This window comes from Parus major, chromosome 2 (genome assembly GCF_001522545.3).
Source record: "Parus major isolate Abel chromosome 2, Parus_major1.1, whole genome shotgun sequence".
Classification (NCBI taxonomy): domain Eukaryota; kingdom Metazoa; phylum Chordata; class Aves; order Passeriformes; family Paridae; genus Parus; species Parus major.
Genome location: NC_031769.1, coordinates 139,390,710 through 139,418,233, shown reverse-complemented (window position 1 = coordinate 139,418,233; position 27,524 = coordinate 139,390,710). Strand labels below are relative to the sequence as shown.

At 37.4% G+C, this 27,524-nt stretch overlaps 1 protein-coding gene across 1 annotated transcript; it reads right to left on the bottom strand.

The window, feature by feature from the left end:
* Window positions 1–399: 399 nt before the first annotated feature.
* On the bottom strand, window positions 400–27,524 carry FAM91A1 (family with sequence similarity 91 member A1). The gene is made up of 24 exons (XM_015619214.3): window positions 27,372–27,524; window positions 25,543–25,627; window positions 24,724–24,875; window positions 23,851–23,908; window positions 22,206–22,273; window positions 20,890–21,003; window positions 19,756–19,846; window positions 17,413–17,475; window positions 16,235–16,341; window positions 15,473–15,511; window positions 15,255–15,367; window positions 14,254–14,372; window positions 13,715–13,827; window positions 13,424–13,510; window positions 12,865–12,997; window positions 12,071–12,219; window positions 11,518–11,652; window positions 9,261–9,374; window positions 8,276–8,348; window positions 6,915–7,064; window positions 6,294–6,401; window positions 5,908–6,031; window positions 4,833–4,902; window positions 400–3,510 (listed from the first exon to the last, which is right to left on the bottom strand). Exons 1-24 carry the CDS (start codon window positions 27,441–27,443, stop codon window positions 3,334–3,336), a joined length of 2,514 nt encoding a protein of 837 aa, XP_015474700.1. The 5' UTR covers window positions 27,444–27,524; the 3' UTR covers window positions 400–3,333.

Below are 27,524 nucleotides of genomic sequence, written 5' to 3'. Positions count from 1 at the left end.
TACTGCTAAAACTGATCCCTGGCCTGCTTCACCTTACATAAACAATTTTCATCTCACTTTTTTCAAGTTCCTAGTCAAAAAATGTCTTTAGCCAAAGCAAACAGGTAAGACTCCACATGCACAAGTGCCTTCAAATACCCAGCATCCAAAACAACAGGTTTAGATGTGGCTGGAGGAGATGCAGCATACATCTCTCAACCTCTGAGAAGGGGAAGGACAAGTACAAGGCCTGGGAAAGACTAAACCAGAACAGTCTTTCCAATAGTGAAACTGCATCACTGCAGAACTGCAGCTCTACTGGGAAAAGATACTTAATGACATTTGGTGGGCTTGAGCACCAAGGTGACAGATGGACATTTTAGTGCTGTGCCCAAGAATAAAACTACTGCATGAGAAGGATTCTGCACATGGTTTGACCTACACCACAGTTTATTTGTAAACATTTGTTACATGTGTCAATAATTTAATTGAACACAGACTTTGTACAATTCAATGTATAATATTAACAATGCCACACTAGAAGAGCACAACTGTATTCAGTTACAGTTGTACTTAAAACTTCCAAAATACAAACCATTTGAAACAATGAACAAAAAAGGGAAAATTTGAGAACAATGAAGGAAAAAAGTGCAATAAATCATGATCAAAAAAACCTGAAAACAAATGTAACACACTTCTTAGTTGGCTCCTGAACATCTTCCAGAATATCCATCTAGGTTCAGTACTACTTGGGTTGTGCCAGAGCACAAAGCCAAGCCATCCTCTGCAAGTTAAAAATCTTGCTGAAACAGAAACTTAAAAGAAGCTTTACAATGTGTAATGCATGTGATTTTCCCCACAGTCAATGAAACTACCTGAAGAAATTTATTTTATTTGTCTTTATTTGCAATACAATATAAAATAGAGTCTTTTGGTATGAAGATCTTTGAGACCTGTTGGGTTTTTACACAATATTTAAAACAAAAGTCACATAGTTTGAAGTCTCTTGACCACCCCAAGCACTGGTGCTGTAGTAGAGTTTCAGGAATTTCAACAGACTTCTTTGGTTGTAATTTATTCAGTAAACTTCAGATATGCAAATTTGAATATATAAGCTCCTAAACTAGTGTTGAAACAGCTAAATTAGAGTGGTTTGAGTTCTAAATAACTGCAACACATCTGGAATTCTCACCATTAATTCTAAGATTTGTGGACAGTAACCAACTGTGAGGAGCAGGCTACTTTTATCGAGAAACTTTACTTTAGACAATCTAATAACAAAGGATAATATCCTTCACTTAGCAACACTGAAGAATATGCAGTGAGAACAGAACGTTTTCATCTATTTTCAAACTTTCATAAAATTTGCACTATCACTTTACATACTAGTATGGATAGTGCATGGCAAAATTGAATACAATACAGCAAACTAGCTCACCTACTGCAGCTCACAGTAGCACTTGAAGTAACATCTATAGCCCTGAAAGTGTAAGCCATCTCTGCTGCTTAATTCCTCTACAGTGCCAGGTATAGGCTTCATCTCCATGTAACAGTTCTCACAGTAAAGGTTTTCTCAGCCATTTATAGCAGACTGACATCAAATTCCTCTTCAATTTACTTTGGAGGAAATAAGGCAACTTAAAAACTGCTATGGAGAATATGAGAGTATGCATGTCCAGTACAAAAAGTCACAGGAGTGTAAATGATCAACTGCATATGGGTATTGTAACTGTCATATATGCAGAATATATCATATTCATGTTCGGCTGTTGCTGGTAAAATTCCAGAACAAAACTGATGTAAGAAAGCAGCACTGAGCAAACTGAAGCACTACAGACTTCGAGTTGCTTAGAGCACAAGTCCTATGCTTACACTTCAGGAATGTACACAAAGCCAGTGAAAAAGAATGGGATCTTCACAGTTGTAAATTAAGTCACTGCATTATCCTATACATTTGTACATTTGTCCTCTTCAAGCTTTTGACATGTTTTTTTAACGAGAACAGGATACAAACCCACATGTTGCATTTATTCTCCTTGCTGCTGTTCAGCACCATCCCTGACACAGATCCTTGACCCACTGTGTATTGCAGGATAGTAATGACAGGATGATTAACTCTTGTATTTAGTTATGACTATTTAAAACAAGGCAGTTCTAGTAAAGAAGGAAGCTAGCAAAGAAGTCCTAACAAACTACATTGCTCATCCTCCTCATGTGCTAAACAGAACAGACTTTTTTAAGCTGGCAAAAAGTTAATACCTAATATAAACAAAGTAAAGTCATGCTACATAAAGTCATCCCCTACAAATAGACCCAGAACACGATTTTAGATGAAAAAGCTTAATTTTTTCATGATCAACAGCTAATAGTTCAAGGAACACAGATTCACTAAATTTTCTGTCTTCACATCCTCTGTTGTTACCTTCCTTTGCTAACAACTGATGTGAAAAATCAAGAGCTCTGGTCTTTCAAACATTAATCAACAGGACAGAACTAGTTAACTACCTTAAACTCAATTTATGATGACAGGAGTTTGCCCACAGGAATCATCACTAGCTTCAAATTACAGCAGAAGACTCCCAGCGGGATCAAATCTCAGACACTCCTGGTTTCTACCAAGAGGAGGATGAATCCATTACCAGTAAGAACAGTGCGAACAGAGATAACCACCACCTATCTTCCACAATTCCATACCTCCACCAAATACTGACAGAGATGGAAGTGCATCACTCATCTTCAAAATGGCCTTAAATCATCCAGCAGGACACCGAGTTTGCACTAACTCAGCCTCCTCCTCCCACTGTACTGATTTGTCAAGGCCCCACCGTTAAGCTGAACTACAGAACTCAACAATCTTTAATGCCCCATATCATCACGACACTTTTATTTAAACAGTTGGTATCACTGAGCTTTCACAGGAAGAGCCAAATCTCTTACCTTTATACAGAAAAATTTTCAGTAATACAGTACAAAACTAAACAGAATTTATGTCTGAGTAACGAACATAGAAAACTACTATTGCAATTTTGTGGTGACAGCATAGAAATTTAACAATCATCAGAAAGCCTACAAAGGGCATGTTTAGTTATAAAAGGAAGATTGTCTCAAGATAAAAATAGTGCTGACAGCTAAAAAGCTCTCTGTTGCAGCAAGATATGCAGTAATGAGTAACAAGTTCTAGACAGTTTAAGTACTTCCCCAATACTGCAACACAACACATTTTTGTAACACTACTTTTACACGGGTTATGCTGCAGCAGCAGTACACTTCTTAGTGGTTGGCACTAGGAATTAACCATAATAGAAGAAAGGCATTTAGTGATCAATGCACAAGAACCTCTATTTGACCTGTTCCCTAGGTGTGGTTGAAAAAAACTGAGGAAGGGGCCCATCCATTCCATTCAGATAATACACCTTCCTTGAACATGAGATTCTTGGCAGGAAGAGGAACACCCAAATCTGCAGAAATAGGCTGCAGAAGTGAACTTGAAGAACCAGCATCATGGAGCTGATCCAGTGTTGAAATACCTTCCTAAAAGCAAAACAAAAAAAAACATGTCTTAAAAACAAAGAATATGATGGGTTAATCTAATCTGCAAATACACTTGAAGTTTCTGAAGTGTGTTACTATAATCCAATGAATGCCAAATAAATATGGAAGTAAAAACAGAACAAACAAAATAAAATAAGCATACAGATGCCTCAGCTGTATCTTTGCATGTATGATTTGGTTTCCAAGAAACCTTCAGGGAAGCTTAAGACTCAAAACTGAAGACCTAGAAAAAATTAATGGAAAGCTCCAAAATCTTCAGAACATCTATCAGACTGCTATTTATCCTGTACCCTGCTAAGACAGATACATGTATTTGGAGGCAATTACTTGACCATATGCAGAGGGCATTATTTCCCAGAAGTTTGGTTTTCTCATCTTAAAACTCACAGCAGCATCTTTTTTTCCTTTCTATGGACATCATATAGAAAAGTGTATCTTAGAGATAACATCTAACACATTAGGACTGGAGTCACTTGAGACTGAGAGTTGGTTTCAGGGCTTCAAACCTATCAGGAATCTCCAGTATTCTCATCTGGAGACAGTTTCAGGATGACATCATCCATAACACTACCTGGTTAATTAATTTGCAAATTCATTACCTTACTAAAAACAGAGTTTTAGAGGAAAGTATCATAAGACAGAGAAGCTAAGCATACTCCATGTTACACATGAACATGGCTTACTTCCAGGCAGAATCAGAGCAGGCTTCAGACCTGGGATTCATCTTTGCTTGCTACACAAGATCCATATTTCCTACCTACACTCCTAAAAATCATTCCAGAATATGTAGCTTTACATATCTCATTGAACACTAAGGTCTAGAGGGATCTTAGGACAAGTACAAAAGTAACTAGCATGAAATCCATGCTAATATATTTTGTTTTTTTCTAAGGAAACACTGACTTGAGAGGCAGATAAACTTAGCATCTCCCTGGTTTGCAGTAAATCTCTCTAACATATCCAAGCAGCCACCACATAACCAGCAGAGTAGGCTGTGTTACTACAGAATGAATGAAAGGACAACTTTGCTGAGCAAGTGCCATAAAGAACAATGAAAATAATTACACACTGGAAGCAAACACTTGTTGAGATAAGTATTAAATGAGGCTAAAATAGGGATATATATATATATATATAATACTTGCTTTGTCCTTCAAGTAGCACTTGAGTGCTTAATACAGTTACCATTTAAAGAAAAGGCAAATAAAACAAACCATGTATGTTTTCATATGCCCAAGAAAGGCAAATAAGAGGGCAGAAAGGCATACAGAGCAATTAACATCTGGGTTATTGCTCCTTACCTGGAATGAATGAACAAAATTAAGGACCTGAAGAGACAGCTTTCTACTGGAATGTAGGAGTTTTTGAAGGCTGTAAAAAAACAAAAGAAAAGAAGCTATGGTCAAGGTACACAATTTTTTACCAGTAATGTACCTCTGTAGTACCTTGCTCACAAGTAACTCCAGTGGTATCTAACATCATGTGACAAAAGCTTTCACACTAAAGCTTGACAATACTATCATCACTGAAGAGGTGCTTGACTCACCTGCTCATCAGTCTAGTCAGGTAAAAGCTATTTTCCACACCATTTACACTGAATGAAATGAAACTACTGCAATTGGAAAATATAATTTGAAGTAAAGTAATATATTAGACTCATTCCTATCTAGGACAGCCTGGTAACATGGCTTTTAAGAACTTCATTAGTGACATATTGTTAAAAGCAGGTCAACTACTATAGCAAGGGCCATATGCCTTATTTTCAAGCAGCCTTTTCATTTCCAGAGCCATGCCTTAGAGAAAAAAAAGCCACAAAAAATAATCCTAAAAAATTCCACCAACCCCACTACAAAACAAAAGAAACAAACCCCAAAATTCCACTGTTGAAAGAATAATCTTTCATAAAGAAAAAAGCTGGATCATAAGCTGTGACTAAACTTATCAAGTATGATACCAACAGTAATGAAAATTTCCTTAAGAGCTAAATGTATTTTACATCAAAGCACAACTGCAAACTTTCCTCCCCTACTCCAGAACGGTCAGGAGGAAAAAAAAGCCTGTGCTAGGCTAGGAAAGGAAAACAAGTAGGATGGCACCCAAATTTGCTTTTCTCCTGATCTGCTCATAGACAATTTACAACAAAGAACTAATTTTTGCTTTACAGAAACTATAAAAAATAGCCTAATCTTAATCTTACCACAACTGAGGACTAGTTGTACACATATGAGCCAAAAAACAACTCTTTTGCATCAGAATAAGCTACTCTATAAACATAGCTCAGTTCTGGTTTGTAGTCATCAAGTTGTAGGTATCTCTTTTTGCAGAATCTCCAGACACACCATCTGTTAAACTTGCAACCATTAAATTACAGCTCACCTTTCTTTTCTACATAATCCATGAGTGGCAATTTTTCTGCAAACCTTCTGATTCAACTCAGAACTGAAAAGTGGAATGCCAAAGCATAACTCCAGGGGAACCCATTCCAGTTCAGTTGTGGGTACTACAGAAAGAAAAACAAGAGATAAGGAAAGTGTAAGAAAAAGAAAGCAAGAAAGCTCATTCTGGGGTCAAAGATCTTAGATTTGGATCCACTAGACAACTCATGCTCTTTAAAGACAGCTCATTTACTGAACTACTCAAATATTTAAGGGAATCTGAAGAAGAATTTTGCGTTGGACTTGTCCCAGAGAATAATCAAACAATGAATTCCGATCCTTAAAAACAAGGTAATTTTTAGTACAAGCCATTTGTCATGTTTTTACCTTCAAGGCTTTGCTTGACTGCAGAATCCATTGAGGGTTCTTCTATTACCATCTCAAATGATTCTGTGCTCCCATTTACATCAGATCCTGATGCTAGTTCAGGCTCTCCTAAAGGCAAAGTAATTCTTACATAAACAGGCACACAAATAGAAGTTTTGTTACCTTTTCCCAAGGAGTATGAAGCTACAAAACTGAAAGAAGGGAAACATGGGGCTGGACTCATTTTGGGACTGAAGAGTTATTTAGGGATCCTCAACACTTATGAAAGATTAAGCGCTGGCATATAAAAGCAGCACAATTTATTTTTAATATTTAAAGGAGTATTTTTTTCCCTTTACTGACTGCTCTAGCTCAGTCATATATCAGTCTGTATTCAGTATCTCTGAGCCAAGTCTCAAAGAAGAATTAGGAAGCAAGCCTACTGACAATAGATTTACACTCAAAATGGGTTCCTATCTGTATTAGTACATAGTATTTTGTAGAGTGACCAGTATACAAGAGTATATAGTATTTTTGTAGAGTTACAAATCAAAGAATTTAATCCTTTGCTCACCTTTACTTAAGGGATCGCATGGGAAATTGAGGGGACACAGATGAAAAAGACAATTACTGGTAACCAACCTCTTCCATCAGAAGCATCACTCAGCTTTCTGTTAGCATGTTGACTTGAGGGATTCAACATTGTGACATAGCCACAAAAATGCTGCAAGTCGACTTTGCTCCTCAGTATTTTTAAAGCAGTATGAATGCCCATGTTCACACGAGAGAAGTCTAAGGAGGAAAGAAAACATATTGCAGCACATTTTAAAAGAGGCCTCCCCATAACCATGTGGGCTCCTGTCAAGGCCAGGGTAAGATTTTTCCTGCTTGTAATTCTCCATCTTAGTGATCACATTGTTAGATATGGGATAACACCAAGCATGAAACACCAGGTGTTTTATAATACAGTAATAGAGTCAAGGAGAAAGAAAAATACCAAAAAAAAGACAATCTCTCTCCTACACAGACACATTCAGAGACAGAAATGGCAAGGTTCAGCCAGGAATCAGGTGTCCAGCTCTTTCAGTGCCAGATCTTTTATGGCAGATGCAATGAAAGATACATGCTTCACACATCTGAAATTCTAAAGAATTAGAATACAGCATTAGAGCTTAACATGAAATTCAATACCAAGTTGTTCATGTCAGAACTTAAGAGATTCTAACTTCAGGGTTTCTTCCAGCTTGATACTAGATGGAAAACCAGACATATCAGAGAGAGCAAATATAATAGTAATGAATTTTGAACCTAGTAAAAACTATACTATGAAGTTAGTTTTATTTCTACTTGGTCCAGAATCTTCTAAGCATATTTAAAATAATTTTAGATTTCACATCTGGAAATTCATACTTCTATGACAGCTCTCACTTGGAGAGGTTATAGCCTCAACTATGCAAAGCTTCTGTACTACTCATCAAGGAGTATTGAGAACTTGTTAATTCCTCCCTTTCAAAATCAGTAGAACTAGGCAGACTTTGAAAGAATAGATTTTGCTAGCTTTTCCTGAGGAAAAAACCTCCACAGTAGGTTTCTGGTGCTAATAATCAAGGTAAGTTTGTTCACTTTTGGTCTCATCTGTCTTACAGTTAAGAAATGCTCAATATAATATATGGAAAATTTATTTATGCAGTTAATAAATATGCTAGTTAATAAGCAAGTATGCACAAAGGATTTTGGGGTATTTGTAGAAGTTACTTCTTTACATTTGTGTTAGGAGATAAGAGGCAAGAAAACACATTCTACTTAGAGAAGACAGAAAGGGGAAGGTGGTATCTCTAAGCTCAGAACAGACTTATGAACCATTTAAAACTTTCTATTTTCTCATATGACTCATAAGATCAACAAAATTTGTTTTAAAAGGATTATTGCAACCTTCTTGCACAAGGTGATGTGCAACAGACGTGTAATGTAAAGAAGAAATTGCACTGAAGATGATCTGTTACCTCCCTGTTGCTCAGCTTCATCAAAAGGGAAAGGTATGTGCATTGTTTCTCCAATTCCATGCATGCCATGACCCTGAACAGCAAGAAATTAAATCAGGAACAGAAAAAATACTCATCAGCTTAGCTCAGTCCCACTTCTGCTCCCTTTTAAGGAGTACCAGCCAAGTTGATGAAACAAACCAATGGAGGTATTTACACATTAAACATCTTGCTTAGCTGAAATAATTGAAATACCCCACCTTTCTCTTTAAAATGCATGTGGTAAACACAGTGAGGTTCCCTTCGCTGAAGAGAAGCAATTTTTCTCTCCAATTACTGGCTATAATAGTATTTTCCTAAAGGCTGAGCAGTTCTGGAGCAAAAGGGACTTCCCAACCCTGCACACAGAACATTTTTCAGCAGTCACAGGCTGCTTACAAACTGGCCTTTGAGAATGTGTAATTTTATGTTTGTTACAATATTAAACACCTATTTTTTAGATTACTGATTCTGAGAGTTCAGCTGAACCAAAGAAACTGATGAGGAAACAATTTTAATTCTTCCAAATAGAAAAACCCAACCTATTCTGCTATTTGGGATAAAAAGCATGTTCTGTTCATACTTTACTCCAAGAGTTAAATAGCAAGCAGTCTGAAAAGCTGTATATCTTTAATTAACAATTCGTAATACCGGTTACCTTGTGTCACTGCTGTCTAAAAACCTTGTGGACCCTTCACTTTCATCCCAGTTTACTTTTTTCTCTACTTTAGCTACCAAAACTTGTTATGCCTGCCCATAATACAATAACACATACATAATATGAATTCAGTTCAGAACCTGTCTTAACAGCCACTGAATCACAGCAGCACTGCCTACAGAAGTTAAACATATTTTTCAGCTCTTGACAAAAGTGTAGCTCTTCTACATTGTTAATATCCTCTACCACAGAACAGCTTAACTCAAAAAATTAAGCAGGTTCTCATCATTTATACAGAGCACTCTGTACCTGAATTAGAACAGCAGAATGAGTTAAAGCATCATTCAACATTGTGAGCACATTTGAAGTAGGAACTACTCCTGGGTCGTGACCCCAAGACGTTATTAGTAAGCGATCATAACCCTGGAAGAGAGAAATTAAGAGTGTGTGTAGTAGTAATGAATTATCTAAGCACATAAAGTGAAATATTTGAGTTAGGCATTAGCATACCATTGTGACTAGGAAATTACCATAGGTAACTACAGCTCCACAATGCTATACTTGGAACCAAGGCTCTCTCATGTTCATATTCTTGGTAAAGACAGAAGTTTGCCAACCTCAAAGTGCCATTTTGGACAGGAGGTATCTGTCACCATATCCTGTAAAGGTATGTGGCTATTGCAGCAGCCTTCTAGCAAATAAGAGATGGATATAATCCCACATAAATTTAAAAGCAAAATATAAACTGCATAGACTAATACTATCAGTAAAGAACAAAGATAAATTAATCCCCAAAACATCTATCAAGGGCACAGTGGGGAACAAGAAGACAAAACCACTAAATTTCTTGGTTTCTCAGTTTTCAAGATTGAATTCCACTGCATCTCCATAAGATTTCTAGAAGTATCTTGACAGTTCCCTAAGAAAATGACATTACAAAACAGCAGCAGGAGAGAAGCACTCATATTCCCACAGTGGAAAAAAAAAAAAAGAACCAGACTGGGAGATTGTTTAGTTCAAGAAAATCTGTCTTGTCAGCACACTGAGATCCATCCAGTATGTTTAAGTTTTCCAAGTTTTATATTTTAAGTTTTCCAAGGCTACCACACTGAATGCTTCTTTACTAACAAAAGCACACAACCTGTACATGTACAGGTGGTTTAAACCTAATGACAAACTACAGTTTTAATCATGGTCATCACCAATGGCCTTACAAAATGCATTCTGCTCTAGAAGACTTGATTCACTTAATCCAGTGTGATCTTACAATAGATCTTAGAAATACAGGTATCTACAAAATTTTTGAAATCACAAGGGAAGGGACACATGAAAGGTTTGAGGAATGGAATCTACAGATCCTAGTGTTAGAGAGGACTGCTGATATAGGTACACCAAAGAAACCACTCCCTCTCTGAATGTCTCCAAACCTTCTTAATATATTTAGGTCCTCATGTATCTACAGGATGAAAAAAATGAGACAAAAACTTTAGAGGCCTCTCTGCAATTATAAAATTGAACAATACTATTTTACAAATTCCATTGTGAGCAGCAAGACCCAAACACTGCTAAATGCCCACAGCATTTCAAATTAAAGTCAATATGGGCAAGTTTAGAAGTTGTCATGGCCACTTCCACCTACATTTGTCTAGTATACAGAATACCCAGCAGTGCTCCTTTGTGGTACATTTGTCTTTATTAGTATCTCAGAGACAGAATGGGAGAAGGCAGCATCTGAAATCTTTCAGGCAGAAGTTGATCACCTGTGTTGTTTTGTGGGACTCCTTGCCAAAGCACTGTATGAATGCTAAAAAGTTAGGTGGATTCCAGGCTGGAAGGAACCAAGGAAATCAACTCATCAGTGCACAACCAACAATTTGAGTCACAATCTGTGTGTACAGGAAGCTCCTGACCAGAACATGCAGGAGAGTGGAAATGTGTTACAAGGAATTACTGCACAATGTGCTGCTTCTTCCTCCTTCCAGACACTGCTACAAGTCAGGCTACAGGGCAAGGAAGACCTTTTTTCCAACCTAATGCAATCCTTATTATTCTGTCATTTAAACTGCAGGGAGAACTACAGCCAATAACTCCAAAGTCTCCAGCACAGATCTGGACAAGTTGTAAGTGATCACGTTAGCCATCTTCTAAACCAGGCAGAATTGTATGTAGAAGTGATGTTTCTTGCACAATGCTAAAAAAAAAGCACAATATACTAGGTCTCCATCTTTTCACACAGCTCTTCTCTATCTTTCTAACACTCTCTGTGGATGGGCTAACAAAGCTCAATTCTTAATACTGCAGTGCCACATTTTACACTAAACTTCAAAGAGGTGGTATTAAATATACTGAAGTCACATTCTGACAAAGGGAGAGTTGTAAGAGGCATTCCTTTTTCAGAACTTTGAAAGAAAACAAATCAAGATGCTACCTAAAACTTGCTTCTAGAAAAGGAAGATCATCTACAATGAATTGTACCTCTGACTTCAACTGTTACCTCTAAATAGCATACAGCATATATTTGAAACACTTGGAGAAGGAAAGGAGAATAAATCCATACACAGACTACCTGAAAAACATCTGGGAGTTTTCGAAGACGTGTTCCTTTAGAGAGCAACAGGGAGGGTGGTCCTTGTCCAGTTATATGGTATATATACAGTTTGAACCAAACTGAACTGACTTCTGGTATTGCAGGCCCAATATGCTGAAGGCAGATAATTCAAGAAATTAGAAATAACTTCAGATTGCAACCATCATTCATACAGATTTAATTTAAGAATTTAATTTAAGAAGCAACAATTTTAAAGAAATATAAATCCAGTTTTTGAGCACTGAAGTACATATTCATTACTCTCCACTAACTATATTCTAGGTAATTAGTCCAGTTACACAGGAGTCTTCACAGAAAGATGACAGTAATGTATTTGCTATTAATCTAAATTCAAGAACAAAATATGTGTCACTTGCTAACTTGAACAGAAAAACTGTTAGTAAGTTAAACAAAGTTATTTTATGATTTACTAAATATTCACATTTTTCCTCAACATCTTTTATTAGTTACAGTAATATTCTACATGCTAATAATTTTGTCACTTTAAAAGGGACATCTGACATTTTTTCACCTGGGGTGTACAGCTGCTAATAGGTCGAATTTCATTGGTGAGAGGTGCCATGGAAACCAGCAGAGTGTAATTTTTGTTGAGAACTCTGCTGCAGGTAGCTGGATCCAAACCAAGCAAACTTTCACATCGTAACAGGTCCAAGGGGAACCCTATGTTCAAAATACAAGATTCTTAAATTATCACTTGAAGTGGAAGATACAAACACTAAGTATGATTTCAGAATTTCCATTCTCTGATAAGCCAGTATTTTCCACAAAAACAATTGGGGTGAATTTTAGTAAATCTGTACAAAATTTTAGCAATTCTAGGCATATAGGGCTGTCTGACACCACACTAGTTCCTCACCAACTAATTGAACACAGGAAATAAACACAGAGATAATGAGAAAGTCAACTAAGTTTTAAAAGAAAAACCTAAAAAATTGTCCCCATTAGAAAAATACATTCCTTTTCATGGCTTGAAGAATGTTTCTTTGACAGAACAGCTGATAGCTAACTCTTTTATATGGCTTTCAGAAGCATGTGATCTGAAACAATCTTTCTCAAGTTCAGCTTGTCTTGCCTTCATTACGCTTTAATCTGTTGCTCTGGATCTTAAGCGCAAGACTCAGCAACCAAATCTGTCATTCAACAAGCAAACCCAGTAACAAATGCTCAAAGGATGATGAAAAATATTTCAAAATATTTTCAGTCAAGTAGGATACTGACTGCTACAAGAGCAGCAAGAGCAGAAAGCTGAGTCCATGGCAGGTAAGTAAACCAACTTAGAAGGATTTCCAGAAGTGCTCACAGTACCATTATTTGGTTGATCAGGCTGTACAGCCTGCGCCCCCAGGTCTTTATTGTGCCGCAAAAACAGTATTGTGTTTCTCAGCGTAAGGGCATGGTCAAAGTATCGCTGTGCTTCCCCTTCCCCTGTGCTTTGAACCTAAACAAGAAACAAAACCAATGCATACAGTGGCAGGTTGTTTATATAAGGATCAATTACACAAAGGAAAGATCAACAAATTAGCATTCTAAAGCATTGTTCTTGAGTAATAACCCTGCAGCTTATATGTAAAGGTATCTACAGCAACTATTAAATGAAAGGCAGGCCTTGGCCATGCTAGTGGAATGGTCAAAAAGCACACAAAGACATTATCTATAAATTAGAACCGTGATTCATTCTTTAGGTAAAAGGATAGAAGTGTCCAGTCATCCTGACTGGTATGAAATGATACAGCAATTAACAGCACTTCTCCTACATGATTCTACAGATGTACTTAGAGAATTATCTTATCTTTAGAAGGTGGAGTTGCCCCCTTTAACACTTCAAGCGCTGAAAAAGCATTTTGTCAAAACTGTAACAATTTACCTTTTCCAGCTCCACCAAGAAGCTGTCAAGACTCTCATCTGACAGTTTCCCAACTTCAAACATAGTGACTGCATGACTTTTCAAGTTCTGGAACAACAAAACAAAACTGTCTTCTTTGAGAACAGAATGGGCAAGTAGAAGCTGTATTAAGCAAAACTCTTATTTAACAAATAATACAGAAGATTTCCTAGTATTTACTTTTTAAATAAAGCTGTATTATATTGATGGCAAAGTAATTTAAAGTTCTACATATTTATTTTTGGCATAACACATCAAACAATTTTGACATACTGGTGAGAGATTTCCCATCATTAAAAAGGCAGTGAGAGTAGAATCAAACAGGAAGGCAATGCGCTTTGTGTGTCCACTGGACAGGTTCAGGCTGCTCACACTGGCTGTTTCAGCTAATAGAAAATAAAAAGGAAGTAGATGAACACATTTGTTTTATTTTAAAATACTATAATCAAGTCTAATCATATCTATTAACAAACAAAAAAAGAAAAGGAAACCAAGACAGTTACCACCATACCAAGTAAAACAAAATACCCTTATTACTACAAAACTACTGATTAATTTAATTCAGAAGTTGGTATCTTTGTGTCAAGTTTATATGCACAATACATATCAGTCTCATCTTCAGAAAGAAGTTATTTAGCTCAAGACTCTTAAACCAAGAAGTAGACACCACCTCCCCCACTGAGTAGTCCATATGACAAAAGATCTACATAATCTGTGTTTCACTTGTTTCTAGACCTCTTTACAGCCTATGCCACTCTACAAATATAAAAATAATTGATCCTAATGTATTAAAATTTACTGTTAGTGCTAACCTGGATCATCTTGACTGTTGGTATCTGTATCTGTGGCTGATGACCCAGCTTCCTGTATAGGACTTCTGTTTTCCCCACTGTCCCATGAAAGCAGCATCTTTTGAGGATCCAAAGTACTCCTATTAATGTGAATTAAAATCCACATCTATCGGTCACTGTAGCACCAGAGAAGTATCTCTGCCTTCCAGTCCTAAAAGTTCATGCACAGGCATACCCAACACATGCCTTTCAGTATGTCCAAGCCCTAAATCAGTCCAATTTAATATCCCTCAGGGTCCTGCTTTAGCTTCAGCAGAAAGGCTTACTGGGGGGCTGAAAATATCAGACTGTGAAGAGATCTTAAAAATCAAACCACCATCATTGAAGAATCCAATGGAAAAAATCTAATCCACTTTGTTCTCACAGTCTGAAAAAGCATTAAAGAAACAGGCATAGCAGTAATTTTAAGTGGCTTAGCAGAACTAAAAGCACCTAACAATTCCTAATTAATACAACTTGCCATTTTGACTTGGAGAATTCTGTTGACTGGTACTAACAGCAATTTCCTGGGAAGTGATATAGATGCACACTTATGTGAGAGTGTCACTGACAACTTCAATGGGTCCTGACAGCAAACTTTATGCACATATTCACTGCCAGCAGTGCCAAGAGCCACAGCCCCTCTAATAGCACACTGACAGCTGTTATTTCTGGCCCCAGGAGTCTAAAACAAACACACATTCATCTGCTGGAAAAGTGAGCAACTAGGTACCTAAAGGTCAAAAAGCCAGCACTAAGTAATAGCACCAAATGGAGTACTCTGAACTTACAGGCTGAATTACCATTCCTCATCCTCAGTTTAACATGAGAATCATGTATTCTTGTCATTATACACATTAGAAAGCCAAGTGAGATTTGTTATTGCAGAAGTCAAAGAAAGCAACCAGTAGCTTTAAAATCAGATATTCGAAGTTTTCCCTTCAAAAGGAAAAATAAGCCTAAGAAAGAGTAAAAACACTTACTTCAGTCTGTTTACTGAAGGAACATTCTTCCATGATGGATGAAGATTATCCAGGTTTATTACTTGGCCTTTCTTATGAGCGAAGCCCAACCGACAATACATGGACACAGCATTCTGCAGAACACACACACACAGAGTAAGGAAATGCTGTATGAAACCAAGGCTGCAGGACAGTGAACTTTCTGTATCCAGTTAAACAAATGCATTGTACACACATACCTTTACTAAAGATAAGTCAATCTCTAACACGTTTGCCAGCTTAAAAATAAAAAAAGACAAGAAAGCAAATTAACAGGACAGGTAATCACTATTTGTGGGATTTAGCATCTTTTTATTGGTCTTATTTCTAAACCTGTACTGGTAGAAGAAATTTTGTCTGCATCAAAGATCATGAAAAAAGAGCATGAAACCTCTTAGCCTCATATTTCTTCTGCATGCTTCCACTTTGTAATTTCTAGGCTAACCATGTATATATCATTTTAAGTTAGCCAGGTATGTCAGAAGACACACAAAGAAAAAAACAAATCCTGGACACATTTAATGGGTATTTTTCAGATATTTATTCAGCAAGTTTGGGAAGACCTTATGAAAACATAAGGTCTCATACTAAAACTATGCTTATCCAAAAGCTACATTCCTATTTTAAGCCAACACCCTGTGTGCTTTCACTGCCAAAGAAAAAATTACTTGAATTTTTTTCACATTAGCAAAACAGACCTTGTTCCAGTTCTAACTTATATAAAAGCCTACTTTAGTCAACTCTGTATAAATTAATTTCAGCTAATGTAATTGTTTCACTGAACTGAAGGTACTCCTTCAAGATTGAAGCACTATAAAAGCTACAGGTTGCATCTTAAGTCTGGCACTGTATCTTAACAAAATCACTGTCTATCTATCAGTACCTTTAAGTATTTTTAGCACTGTGCTTTGGGCCATTTTCAATTATTCCTATCTCCCTGATACAGGTTAAGTTTTACTTACCTCTGCCACATTAGTATGCTCATCTATTGAAACAAATATCTTGTACAATAGTGTTTCAAAGTAATCACCTTGCACTCTGTTCATCACAAAACCTTCAAGTGGTGGCACTGAAATAAGAATTACTTTCAAAATTACAATTTGGTAACTTAGTTTATTGAACTGAAACTATACTAAAACATAAAAATGAGTTTACACTTTAGTTTTCATGGTACCTGCAATTTGGAGGATTTCCCAAGCACAAAGAACAAAAACCTGAACATAGCAAATGAGGTATTTAAAATTCTGCCACTCCTTAGGACAGTAATGATTGTCAGTATGTTTTCTTATAGAAAATAAACTGCACTGCCTTCCATCATAGCCTTGCACTTTCCAGCTCATCAACTACAGATAATTTTGTGTCCAGCCCATAAAATGATTTTGTAATGTGGATGGAGATTAAATCATGACTGTGATTGATACAGGACATGAACAATCTCACACCACCCACATACTCCAGAACTGAGACTATCAGAGCAATTACCTAAGCAGTAAGTCTCCTGTGTTTAGAGAACTTTCACTTAAACTATCTCTGTACAGCAATGCCAGGTACTTTTTCTAAGACCAAGTTCCAAACAACTTACGCCTTTGATTATAGTGAATTCAGAAACCCCTGAGACCTATCACAGCATAACAAGCTGCTCAAAGGCCAGCCCACATGCTGTGCTAGTTTAAGCTCCTACACAGTCCCCAGGCACAGTCTGTGACTAATTGAGGTGACAATACCCATGAAGAATAGAACTGGTATCTATTAGAAACTTACATCTGTCTAAAAAGAAGTCAAAACCCCATGTCTGTTTGGTAAGGTAACTACAATTCTATATGCTCATCTTCCTTTTCATTACAAACTTATAGGAGGGTACTTATTAATTCATGCCATGACTCCCATAAAAGAATCTCATCTTACCTACATATGCGTTCAATATAACCTAACAATTCAAGTTGAAACAAATTCTATATACAATAAAATTGATGTTTTAATAGGATTGAAAACATTTAGTCAGTAAAAAGTTTCATAGCTCAAATGTTTTGTTTCAACACACACATGCACATAGACAAGCAGCTTCCAAGACAGAGAATTACAGGACAATTCAGAGGAAACTGAGACAACACAGGTATAATAACATGAAGTATTTACTTACCTGCAATACAGCTGTCATCAGATATTGGTACATCAAGGTAAATAAATCCTTTGTTATACAAACCTTTTTAAACAAAAGGACATTTTAGAAAAAAAGCAAAAAAGCATTTTGCAAAATATTTAAGATAAAAAGCAGACTTCCCCACCAACAAACTCAGATTCTAAAGTAATTTTCCCTCATATCCTCACCAGTATTTCTTTGCAATGCACAGATTAATACACCACACCTAATACCAACCAGGTGTCACCCCAAACCAGAGCTCCTCACTTGCAGCCTGATGCAGCACACTTGGACCTCTACAAGTACTTCCAGGACAGCACAGTGAAATGACCACAGATTAAAGCAGCTCCATTTAAAAAACATGATCATATCTCTCCCTAAATGTTAACTGAGTTCTCACCATCACCACTGTACTGTCAAGATGCAGGGGTTTTATCCTCAATTGGCTTTGTCACCTGAGGATGCTGGCATTTGGCTACTCAGGCCAGAAGTGACACACGTGGTAGCAAGGATACAAAACACACCAATCCTTACACATCCTTGCCACACATTGTGTTGTTTACACAATTACAAAAAGAAATTCTGGTGCATTTCAGCACAAAGAATCAGCAAAGCTGCAGCAGATATAGACAGACACTGTATACAACAAGGACAACAATATGGTAAACATGTAAATTGCATTTTCCCAGCTCAAAACTGAGCACTAAGCATCTCAACTCAGTTCTGCAGAGAAGCCAGTACCAAGATCTTAAGAAAGAGAAAAAAATTACAGTATGGTAATCTTTAGAGTCTAAGCTTTTAACAGCTATCACAGAATTACAGAATGTGCTGAGCTGGCAAGGACTCATCATGATCATGGAGTCCAACTCCTGGCCCCAAGAATCACATCATCTGCCTGAAAGCATTATTAAAATGCTTCTTGAACATTAGCTATATTTTAATGGCAAGGCATAAAGCTGAACTGCACAGCACAAGTAAGCCAAATTTATTATCTGTGGTTTCTTTGGTGTTACCCAAGGTCAGTGCATCTACACCATATTCATTATGGTGGTGGTGAAGTTACCAAGAGCCCTCAGGTGAAGTTGTACCGAACACCTGAAGTGGAACTGTCAGGATGTTTTATACACACAGAGAGCTCAGCTACAGTATGTGCCTGTAGAACTATATTTTATCTAGTTAAATTACCATCATTGTATCTAGTTAAATTACCATCCTCAATCAGATCTTAAATAAAACACCTGCATTAACCCATCAACTGACTTAGATTCATGCTGATTCACCATTCAGCTCTGTCAGTAACACAATCAGTTTTACACAATGATGTGTATCAACAAACCAGTTTTTATAGATCAGGGTGATATTACAAGTCATCTACATGCTAACCATGCTTTACACTGTCTCTCCTTTAGGTTCAGCTCTTATGATTGATACATCCTTATCTATACACCTGAAATGTATTGATGGCATCACAGTCTAGACTCAACAGTCTTCTTTGCCCAGAAAATATGATCCTTCTCACAGTCCCATTACATTAACTGCATGTACATTCTTTTTCCATACATTAGATCCTTCTAAACCTACTAAATCTGTACTGTAAGATTCTCCAAAAACACTGGGCCATTTATAAAAAAGATTATGAAGTGGTTTTGGAATTTTATTAAGCCTTATACTGTTTTAGATCCCCTTAAGAGTATGAATTTCATCAACCTCACTTTTGTAATTCTTTCGTTCTGCTCAGTAACAGGCAATGAAATTCTGCCTCAATTTCTCATGAAAAACTGCCATGTGCAGGTTTGAGTGCTTGTAGTAAGACAAGCCTTTACAGACTTTTCCAGGAGGATTTTGTCAGTGAATTTTTACTCCCTAACACGATATGTCTGTACCTTTTACTTGTTACACAGAAATGAGAAGCCAGTAACAGCTGCAGACTTCTGTGAAACAAGACAGCCCCATTTTATGGGATTAAGATAGTAGAAGAATCTAAAAAACTCTCCTTTGAAAAGCAAGGAGTGCACTTTAATTACTTGGGATTACCAATTCTGACATTTTTAATTTTAGTTTCTGTTGTTCTCATCTACATTCTCTTCCCCCACAATCTTTACTGACAGCTTCTAATGAAAGAATTTTTTGACTCAAACAACAACAGAGCAATAACAGAGCTGCTAATTTTTCACCAATAAACCATTTACAGGATCTAGACTGCAGTCTGCACAAGCTAGTGAATATTTTCCTCCAACTCTCCTTTATGCCTCAGCAGTTTACATCACCTTTACTCCTAATTTCCAGACACTACTAGGATTTACTAAGCAATATCTAAAATCAGAAATGTTCATTAAAACTTACTGTGAACTACATTGAAGTCTAATGAACCAGCAAGTTGAGGACCTGAATCAATTATCTTATCAATAGCAGACTTCTCTGATGTAGTACAAATCTAGGTTAAAAAAAAATAATATTAGTTTCTTGCAGAAGTGAGTCTATGTAACTTAATACCACTCAATAAACTCCCAAACACTTAAGCCTCAAATCAGTCATAAGTAATGTAACAGTATAGGGAGTAACCCACATTCCTAACTAAAAGATTTGCACTGAAGAATTTACTGCAGTTCCTGTCAGAAGTCTCTAAATTTTTTAGCTTGTCCCCACACAAAGTTATGCATGCTCTAGGAAAGGAAATTAATTGCACAAGAATTTGGCAAGTGAAGTCCAGTATAACAGATTTGCTCTTTAAAACTTCCCAACTGAGTGTTCAGCCACACAACTGGAATATTCTAGAAAGTGGCCCATTACAATATCAAAGTGATTGGCTTCAAATGAACTACCCTAGGTTGCTGGGATATCCGAACATGAGTAGCCTAAGGTATTTCAAAAAAGGGATTGCATCACTGCTTTAAGTATGTTCTAATCTAAACAAAAAACTTCTCTAGAAGAAAATCAATCTAGATCAAATGACTGCAAAAAAAAAACACCTGTGAGAAATGAAAGCAGAATGAGGATGAAACAGTAAGTCATCTCACAAGGTTTTCACGTGCAAACAATGAAAAACTAAGCAGACACAAAGAACAGAAACAAAGAAAATATGTATCAAGTCCACCACCATTCTGATACTAATTATAGTGAAGTTAAAGATTCAGTCAAAATTGACCTGTCCGGGCTTAAATATGAAATTCAAGAGAATATACTTTGTTGCTTGTTTCCTACAAATCATATGATCACGCACATAAGTTATCACAGTTTGACTGATGTAGAACAACCTCTACACTGTACATAGTGCAGAAAGTACCAAGGGGAGAGAAGGCAGAACGTGTCAAAGAAAACATCATGATTTCCGGTTAGTTCCAATCTCTAAGACACTCCTAAGAGAGTTGCTGCAAATCTGTAATATAATCTTTGTGTATTTCACATGAAAGAAAGTCCCTGCTTTCAGGAACTATCAGTATTAACCTGGATTTAGAGAGGCAGTCCATACTACACTACCTTGATGTCATCCTCAGTGATGTAACCAGCCTGCACGACCCACCACGCCTCTATAGCAATCTCCACAGGCTTCACGGGTAACAGATCATGGGCAGTTTTCCTTCTGAAAAATTTCTGCAGTGGTACAGTCCATTTGAGATAGTAATAAAGAGCACTTCACATGCACAGACATTCATTTACCTTTATAAAAACTGATCTGTATAAACATCCATTTTTAAGTACAATATATTTACAGACTGGAGACATACATGCTATTAGTATTGTCATGTAGCAAAAGTTTCTCTCCTCTCTCAGATCACATGGAGACAGAAAGGTAAAAAAAAATTCCATTTGATATTTTTATATCTTCCCATAAGCTCCATATTGTAGGGGATGCTAATTAAAATCCACACTATTCCATTGTATTAGGATCAAGTCCAAATTTAAACTATTTGTGACATTTTCTAATTTGAACCAGTAAGAGAGCAAAGTATGGAAACAGTATTTTAAAGAAGTTCAGTGAGTTTCAAAAAACACATTTTAGGAATATATTTTATTTACTTTAAAGGACAAAGTACAACATTCTAAATAAGCACAGTGCTATAAAAATACAGTGAGTGTCAATCCATGAAAGAAAAATTGGAGGTTACTGTTTGTTTGTTTATTTATAGAGCTAAATACCTTCTCTTTCATTGCACAGTCATTGCTTTTTGGTTCACTATCAGCTGCATGTTTTGGTAAGCTCACTTTCAGTTAAAGGACTATGAAGCTACTGCAAGAGCACTTCTGAGTTCCCTGAAGAAAGGAAGGAATTGTTGCAAACTAAAGGCTCTACTTCTATCAACCATCACAGTGCTTTCCACATGGGCTGTTCACATCCAAGGCTGTCTGTGCACTCATTAGCATTGTCTTAGAGAAAAACTTACACACTGAAAGAATTTACACCTAGATGGATCACTGTTACAGAATAAACTGTGATCTCAATGGCACACATAGAAACATGGAATAGTTCTTTCAGAACCAGTATCATTGTTCCCTGCTTATAGTGGCCAGGAGACATTATTTATCTGGTATTATATAGTACAGCTCCAAAAAGAAAAGACTAATAAAAATTAAAAATTAGTAATTTTTACTATACTTTAATTTTAAACCAAAAAGCTCTATTAACTTGAGGAAACATAATATAATTAACAATACACTACATCACACTCAATTAGCCACACTATTAAACTGACCAGAGTCAGAAGATGGTTCCATTCTTAATTTCCTATGAAATAGTATGGGAAAGAGGGACAGAAGGGTAAAGGAAAGGGAGAGAAAATTAAAGACAAACTTACTTTTGAAGACCTACATTGGTTCATTAGATCGATATATTGGTTTCTTCCTATGCCAAGAAGTCTTAGACCTGAAAAATAAGCAATATTTTATCTATCTTAAGACAAGTTTAAGCTGAAAATATATTAAACCTTTGTCAAAGCATCAGACCTTCTTCTTAAATAACTTTTTTATTTACTTTTATCCAAAATACAAGGACAGTTATAGGAGCTAAATTCATTCCATAGTCCATCCCCATTCTTTCACTGTGTTTAGGTTAAGGGGGAAAAAAAAAAGAAATCCCCTATCGCTCAAGTCACAGGGTAGCAGGTAATAATCTAACTCCTCCTATACTCCCATCAACAACTTCAGATTAATAGTGATAGCTTTTCTTTCCCTCAACAACATCCATACCATGCACTGGATTAGAACTCTAAGGACTAGACACAAAAGGCCACTTAATCATGTAAGGAATATGACTGAGATATATTTGAATTAAACTGAATAAAAATTTAATTCCACAATCTCTAGCCTTCAACCATTAAGGTACCACAAACATATGGTAGATGGTACTATCTACAGATAGTAGAAAACTATTCATTAGTTTTAATCCATATTCTGTCTCAGCTTTAACTCCAACTTTCTAGTTCAACACTAGCACTTATGAAAAGAAGCAATGAAGGAAGTTTAAGTCAATTACACTGCAGCCACTAATCAGCAGCTGTGCTAAAATAACGGAATTGTTTGAGGGCAGCAGAAATCAAACAAAAGCAGGAAAACCTTTTATTTCTTTAAACTCCTGACTACCACTAAATTTCCAATAAGCAGTAGGGTGCTGAGGAAATTTCTTCCTCATCTGTTCCTCTGCTGTGAACATTACACAGAGGCTAACCAGTAGTTAACTGAGAATATCCTTCTAAAACCAAAATCAACTGTTTTCAAAAGCTGCGGGCTATTCCTCACCTGCCTACGCACTATCCTTAAAATGAACTTCATGAATGCATAGCAAAGGCAAGGAAATCAGTGTTAAATATATCTAACATTTCAGTCACAGGTTAACAACCTGCCTGTGCCATGAGTTTACATTTTGCTCTATAAGAATTCTCAGTGGGCTAGTGATCTTACTCTGTTCTCCTCCAGCAGGTTCAAGGTTTCTGCTTTCCCATCTCATTCCCAGGTGTAATAGATAAAACTTCTGGCACATCCAGAGTGTAATAAAATACCAGATCATCTTGCCTCTCTTTTCTGGTACATAATCCCTCAATCTGCATTGATGCCAATTCACGGGAGTGTCAGCAGCCTCTCAGTGCCCTGCTGAAGTCTTCTGCCCAACACATGCCAAAAAACACACACTGGGAAAGAACCAGCAGCTCAGCTTGCTGATGTACAGCAATGGCAAGTGTAGGCAAACAGGAATGCACAGCAAGCAAGGACACAGGCAAGGTTTTGTACCATGCCTCTCTGTACTCAAACCAGCCCAATTCCAGTCCTGCCTGTACAGACAGAACCCTGTACGAAGAGCACACACTTCTTAATATCACTATTTAAATGTTTTTACACCTTCATTCACATGCTCATATTCAAGCAAACAGATGCCCACAAATCCATTTTCAGAAGCTCTTTATTTCTAACTCACTGAAAGCAGTAATTCTTCTAGGTAATACTTACAGTCAGCAGCAGTGAAGTTGGGTAAAGAATCATAACTTTTTTCACTGTTCATTATATCCTCAAAAAGAAAATAAAACTTTTAAGTTGCAAGAAAAAAAGCCATCGTTTCAGAGAAGCAAGTCCAAAATTCTGCCTGTCCTTTCTACTTTAGGAATGAAATGGAATTTAAAGAGATCTATTAAAGTCAGTTACCTTATCAAACTTGACAATTATTTGATTAATCATTACACAGTAAGTTAAATACATAAAATGTGAGACTCCTGTTTAACGTAAGCTTTGCAAAGAAAAAAGTTGGCTGAAAGACTAATAAACAAAATCCTGTGTCTCTCCTCACAAAAACAAACCAGCACGTAGAATTGCTAACAGTAATAACAGAATAAACAAACAACTAATCTATTATGTCTGCAATCACTATATACAAAATAAAATAAAAGCACTTCAAATATCCAATAAAAATAAAAGAAGGTTGTCAGAGTGCTGACAGAAGACAGAAGCATCATTGTTCTCATAAAAACAGATCTGCTTCAGGCTTCTCAAAAGGTTTCCAGTATGGTTAAAATGAGGTATGTCTTTTGCAGTTTTAAGTGAAGACTCACAAATCTCAAACATCAAAAGAGAAAGTCTGGTCTCAGAATGAGTTCCACCCCAGCTCCATATGACCAAAGTCCAGCTCCTGAAAGGCTAATGGGGCAGAAGGGAAAACACTGCAGGTAAAAGCGGTTCTCAACAAACTTTCCTTACTGTTTCTTTACTTTTTGGCAGGCCTACACAAAACCAAAAAAACTACCTGACACTGCCTCATATGCATTACTGGGCCATTACCAACATCTCCAGACAGAGAACAACACCCTCCCACCACAGCTCTGCACTCACCTCCATGATGCCTGTGTAATAGGAAAATGGTGTTACCCTCAGACCTTTTACCATGATGTCAGACAAATGATACGGATACAACATGAGGTGATCTCGACTGTATTTTAACAAATCTTCATAATATTTTCGTTCATCTTTCTTGACATGCTTAACTACAAGGGGAGAAAAAGTGTTCTATGATCTTCAAATTTTTTAAAAAGTGTTACAACAAAGGATTTAAAATAGCATAATGGCAATTGACAGAAAACTACAAGCAAAATAAAGTAGTGGAATTTAACATCTAAGGATTTCTAAACGTGATACAAGTAGCCTCAGAGAGTTTAAGGAATAGATTTATCTAAAATCTAGGAAGTGGCCCATTGAGACAGAACTTATGCAGCCTGTAGAAAATTACCTTTTAATTAGTGGAATTATTATCTGCTTTAGTAGGACAAATAGAGTCAGTCAATGTAAACAAAATTGAAAGTCTGCAAACAAGTCATAGCCAAAAGCTCCTGTGAGTCAAGGTAACTGCCTGCATCTCACCTGAGAGGCTTAACTAACATCACTTAATTTCTTGGAAAATGGCAGCAGAACTACAGTAGGAATTCAGTTCCACCTGTCAATTCAGCAACCTTCAAGACTACTTCATTAGAAAAGCTGCCAAATGGACTGAAAAAGTCAAGATTTTTCATGTTTTTTTTTTTATTTAGAAACATTTATTTTCAAGGAAGGAAGGAACTTTGAACTGGATTTCTTCTTGCAGTTTTGCAGTAGAGGCAAGCTTCCACACAGAAGAATGGGGCAGGAATCAGAAGTAACTTTGCTTTAATAACTCACCTAAGTTATTCCGGTACCGCAACTGATTGCGGATGCTGTAGAGTACAACTTGCCTTTCATATTCCCTCTGGGAGTTTCCAAGACCCTTGAAAACATAAAGGCTTTTTAGCTGACTTGCACAATCTCCCACAATTTCAGTTAAATGTGTTTGTTAAAACAAAACACACTGTAAAGTGTGTTATGGGGAAACATATGCAGGCAGCTGTCATTGCACAGGAGTCCTCCAGCTCAATATGACAGCATCTTTATTCTCTCTTTGAGTTCAAAAATGCCTTTAAATAGGTCTCTACACAGGATGCATATTGAAGCAATCATTTTTCAATTATTTTTTCCTAGTACCACTCTGATAAAGGGAGTATCTGATCTTCAAATCAAAGACATGATATATCACATTTACCAAGTATTCAGTGTCATTCAGCCTTAAGAAATTACCCTGAATTAGTGCAGCACAAACAAGCATGGTGAATGATGTGAAACTTTATTTGCTGCACCTAAAGAAACTTCTAACACCAAAAACAAAAACTAAAACAAAAAAAGCTCAAGTTTCAGCTTTGCGGAAGTAAAACTATCAAGTGATCCTAGGTCACAAGATTAAGGAACAAGCACAGCATATTACTTGACTATCACAAAAGAAGATAAAAAGAGAACTTTGGTTCATGCTTCAGATGCTTATTTCAAGAACTGTCCCCTCCATAGTACTCTTCTAGCATTTGCAACAAGTGATCTGGGTTGTTTGGTTTTTCTCTTCCCTCTCCTGGTTCCCTCGCTGAAGCTTATATTAAAAGAGATCCTCTGACAAAAGAGTATTTTACAGCACATATGGCATAAACAAGGAAGTTGCAGACAAACTGCAGAATCAGGTATTAGAAAAGTAGCACCTGGTATCAGAGACAGGTTCTGGAATTAATTAAATATCCAAAGAGGGAGCCAAAATACTTACTCAAAGGACAAAAATATTAAGGACTATACTAACACTAAAGTAGACAAAATAGTATTCCAGAAGTTACATTATTAAATAATGCAATAAATACTGGCATATTTTCTATCCTGAATCACAAAGCAAACAATATGGCACTCAGCTGGACAGGTAAAAAAAAAAATCATCATTTATACTCCTCTTACTGCTCCTGGAATCTCAAACTCAAGAAATTGTATTACTTGTGGCCTGCAGCGACTACTCATCCTCTCCACCCTTCCTCTGTGCAAGAGAAGGAATTGCTTAACAGCACCTGCTGTAAAGCAGCCTAAGACTTTGGAACAAGAACCTCCTCTCAACTCGACACAATACCTCCCCTTTGCTATCAGAGGCCCATTAAATCCAGGCAATCAAAATTTCATGAGGTTTTCTTTGCTATGAGCCACTTGCAGCAAACAATTCCCTGCCTACTGAAACCCGGGGCTGCACAAGCCTCCGAAGGCGCCCGACCTGGTCCGGCTGCCACCACTCAGGGGTGGCAGAAGAGACACCCGACTCAGCAGTTTTACACCTGCACAAGCTGAGCGAGGACCTCACACCTTCCTCTGACCACTGGGTCCCCAAGGCACCCCGACTCACCACTCTCCTCACTGAGGCCACACACACAAGCGTACACTCCCCGCTCTCACACACAGAGCACACCCCGTTTTCTCATCCCGTTCTCCCGACACATCGCACACACACAGAGCCCCCTTTCCCCACACAGGGGCCGTGCACACCCCATATCCCCCCTGTCTCACAGGGAGCCCCACACCCCGCACCGGAACCCTCCCGCCTTGCCCCGGGGCAGGCAGGGCAGAGTGCCCCGCGTCCCCCCGCAGCTTCCCCGGGCCGGGAGCCCGGCAGTCCGCACCTGCCTGACGCTGGCGGGCAGCCGGGCCCAGGGGTAGTTGTGGCGGATGTGGAACTCCACGTCGATGTTCATGGCGAGCAGGCCGGACGGCGAGCCCCGCCGCCGGGAGGCGCTCCGGCCCGGGAAGGAGCCGCTGCGGCCCGGGGCCGCCCT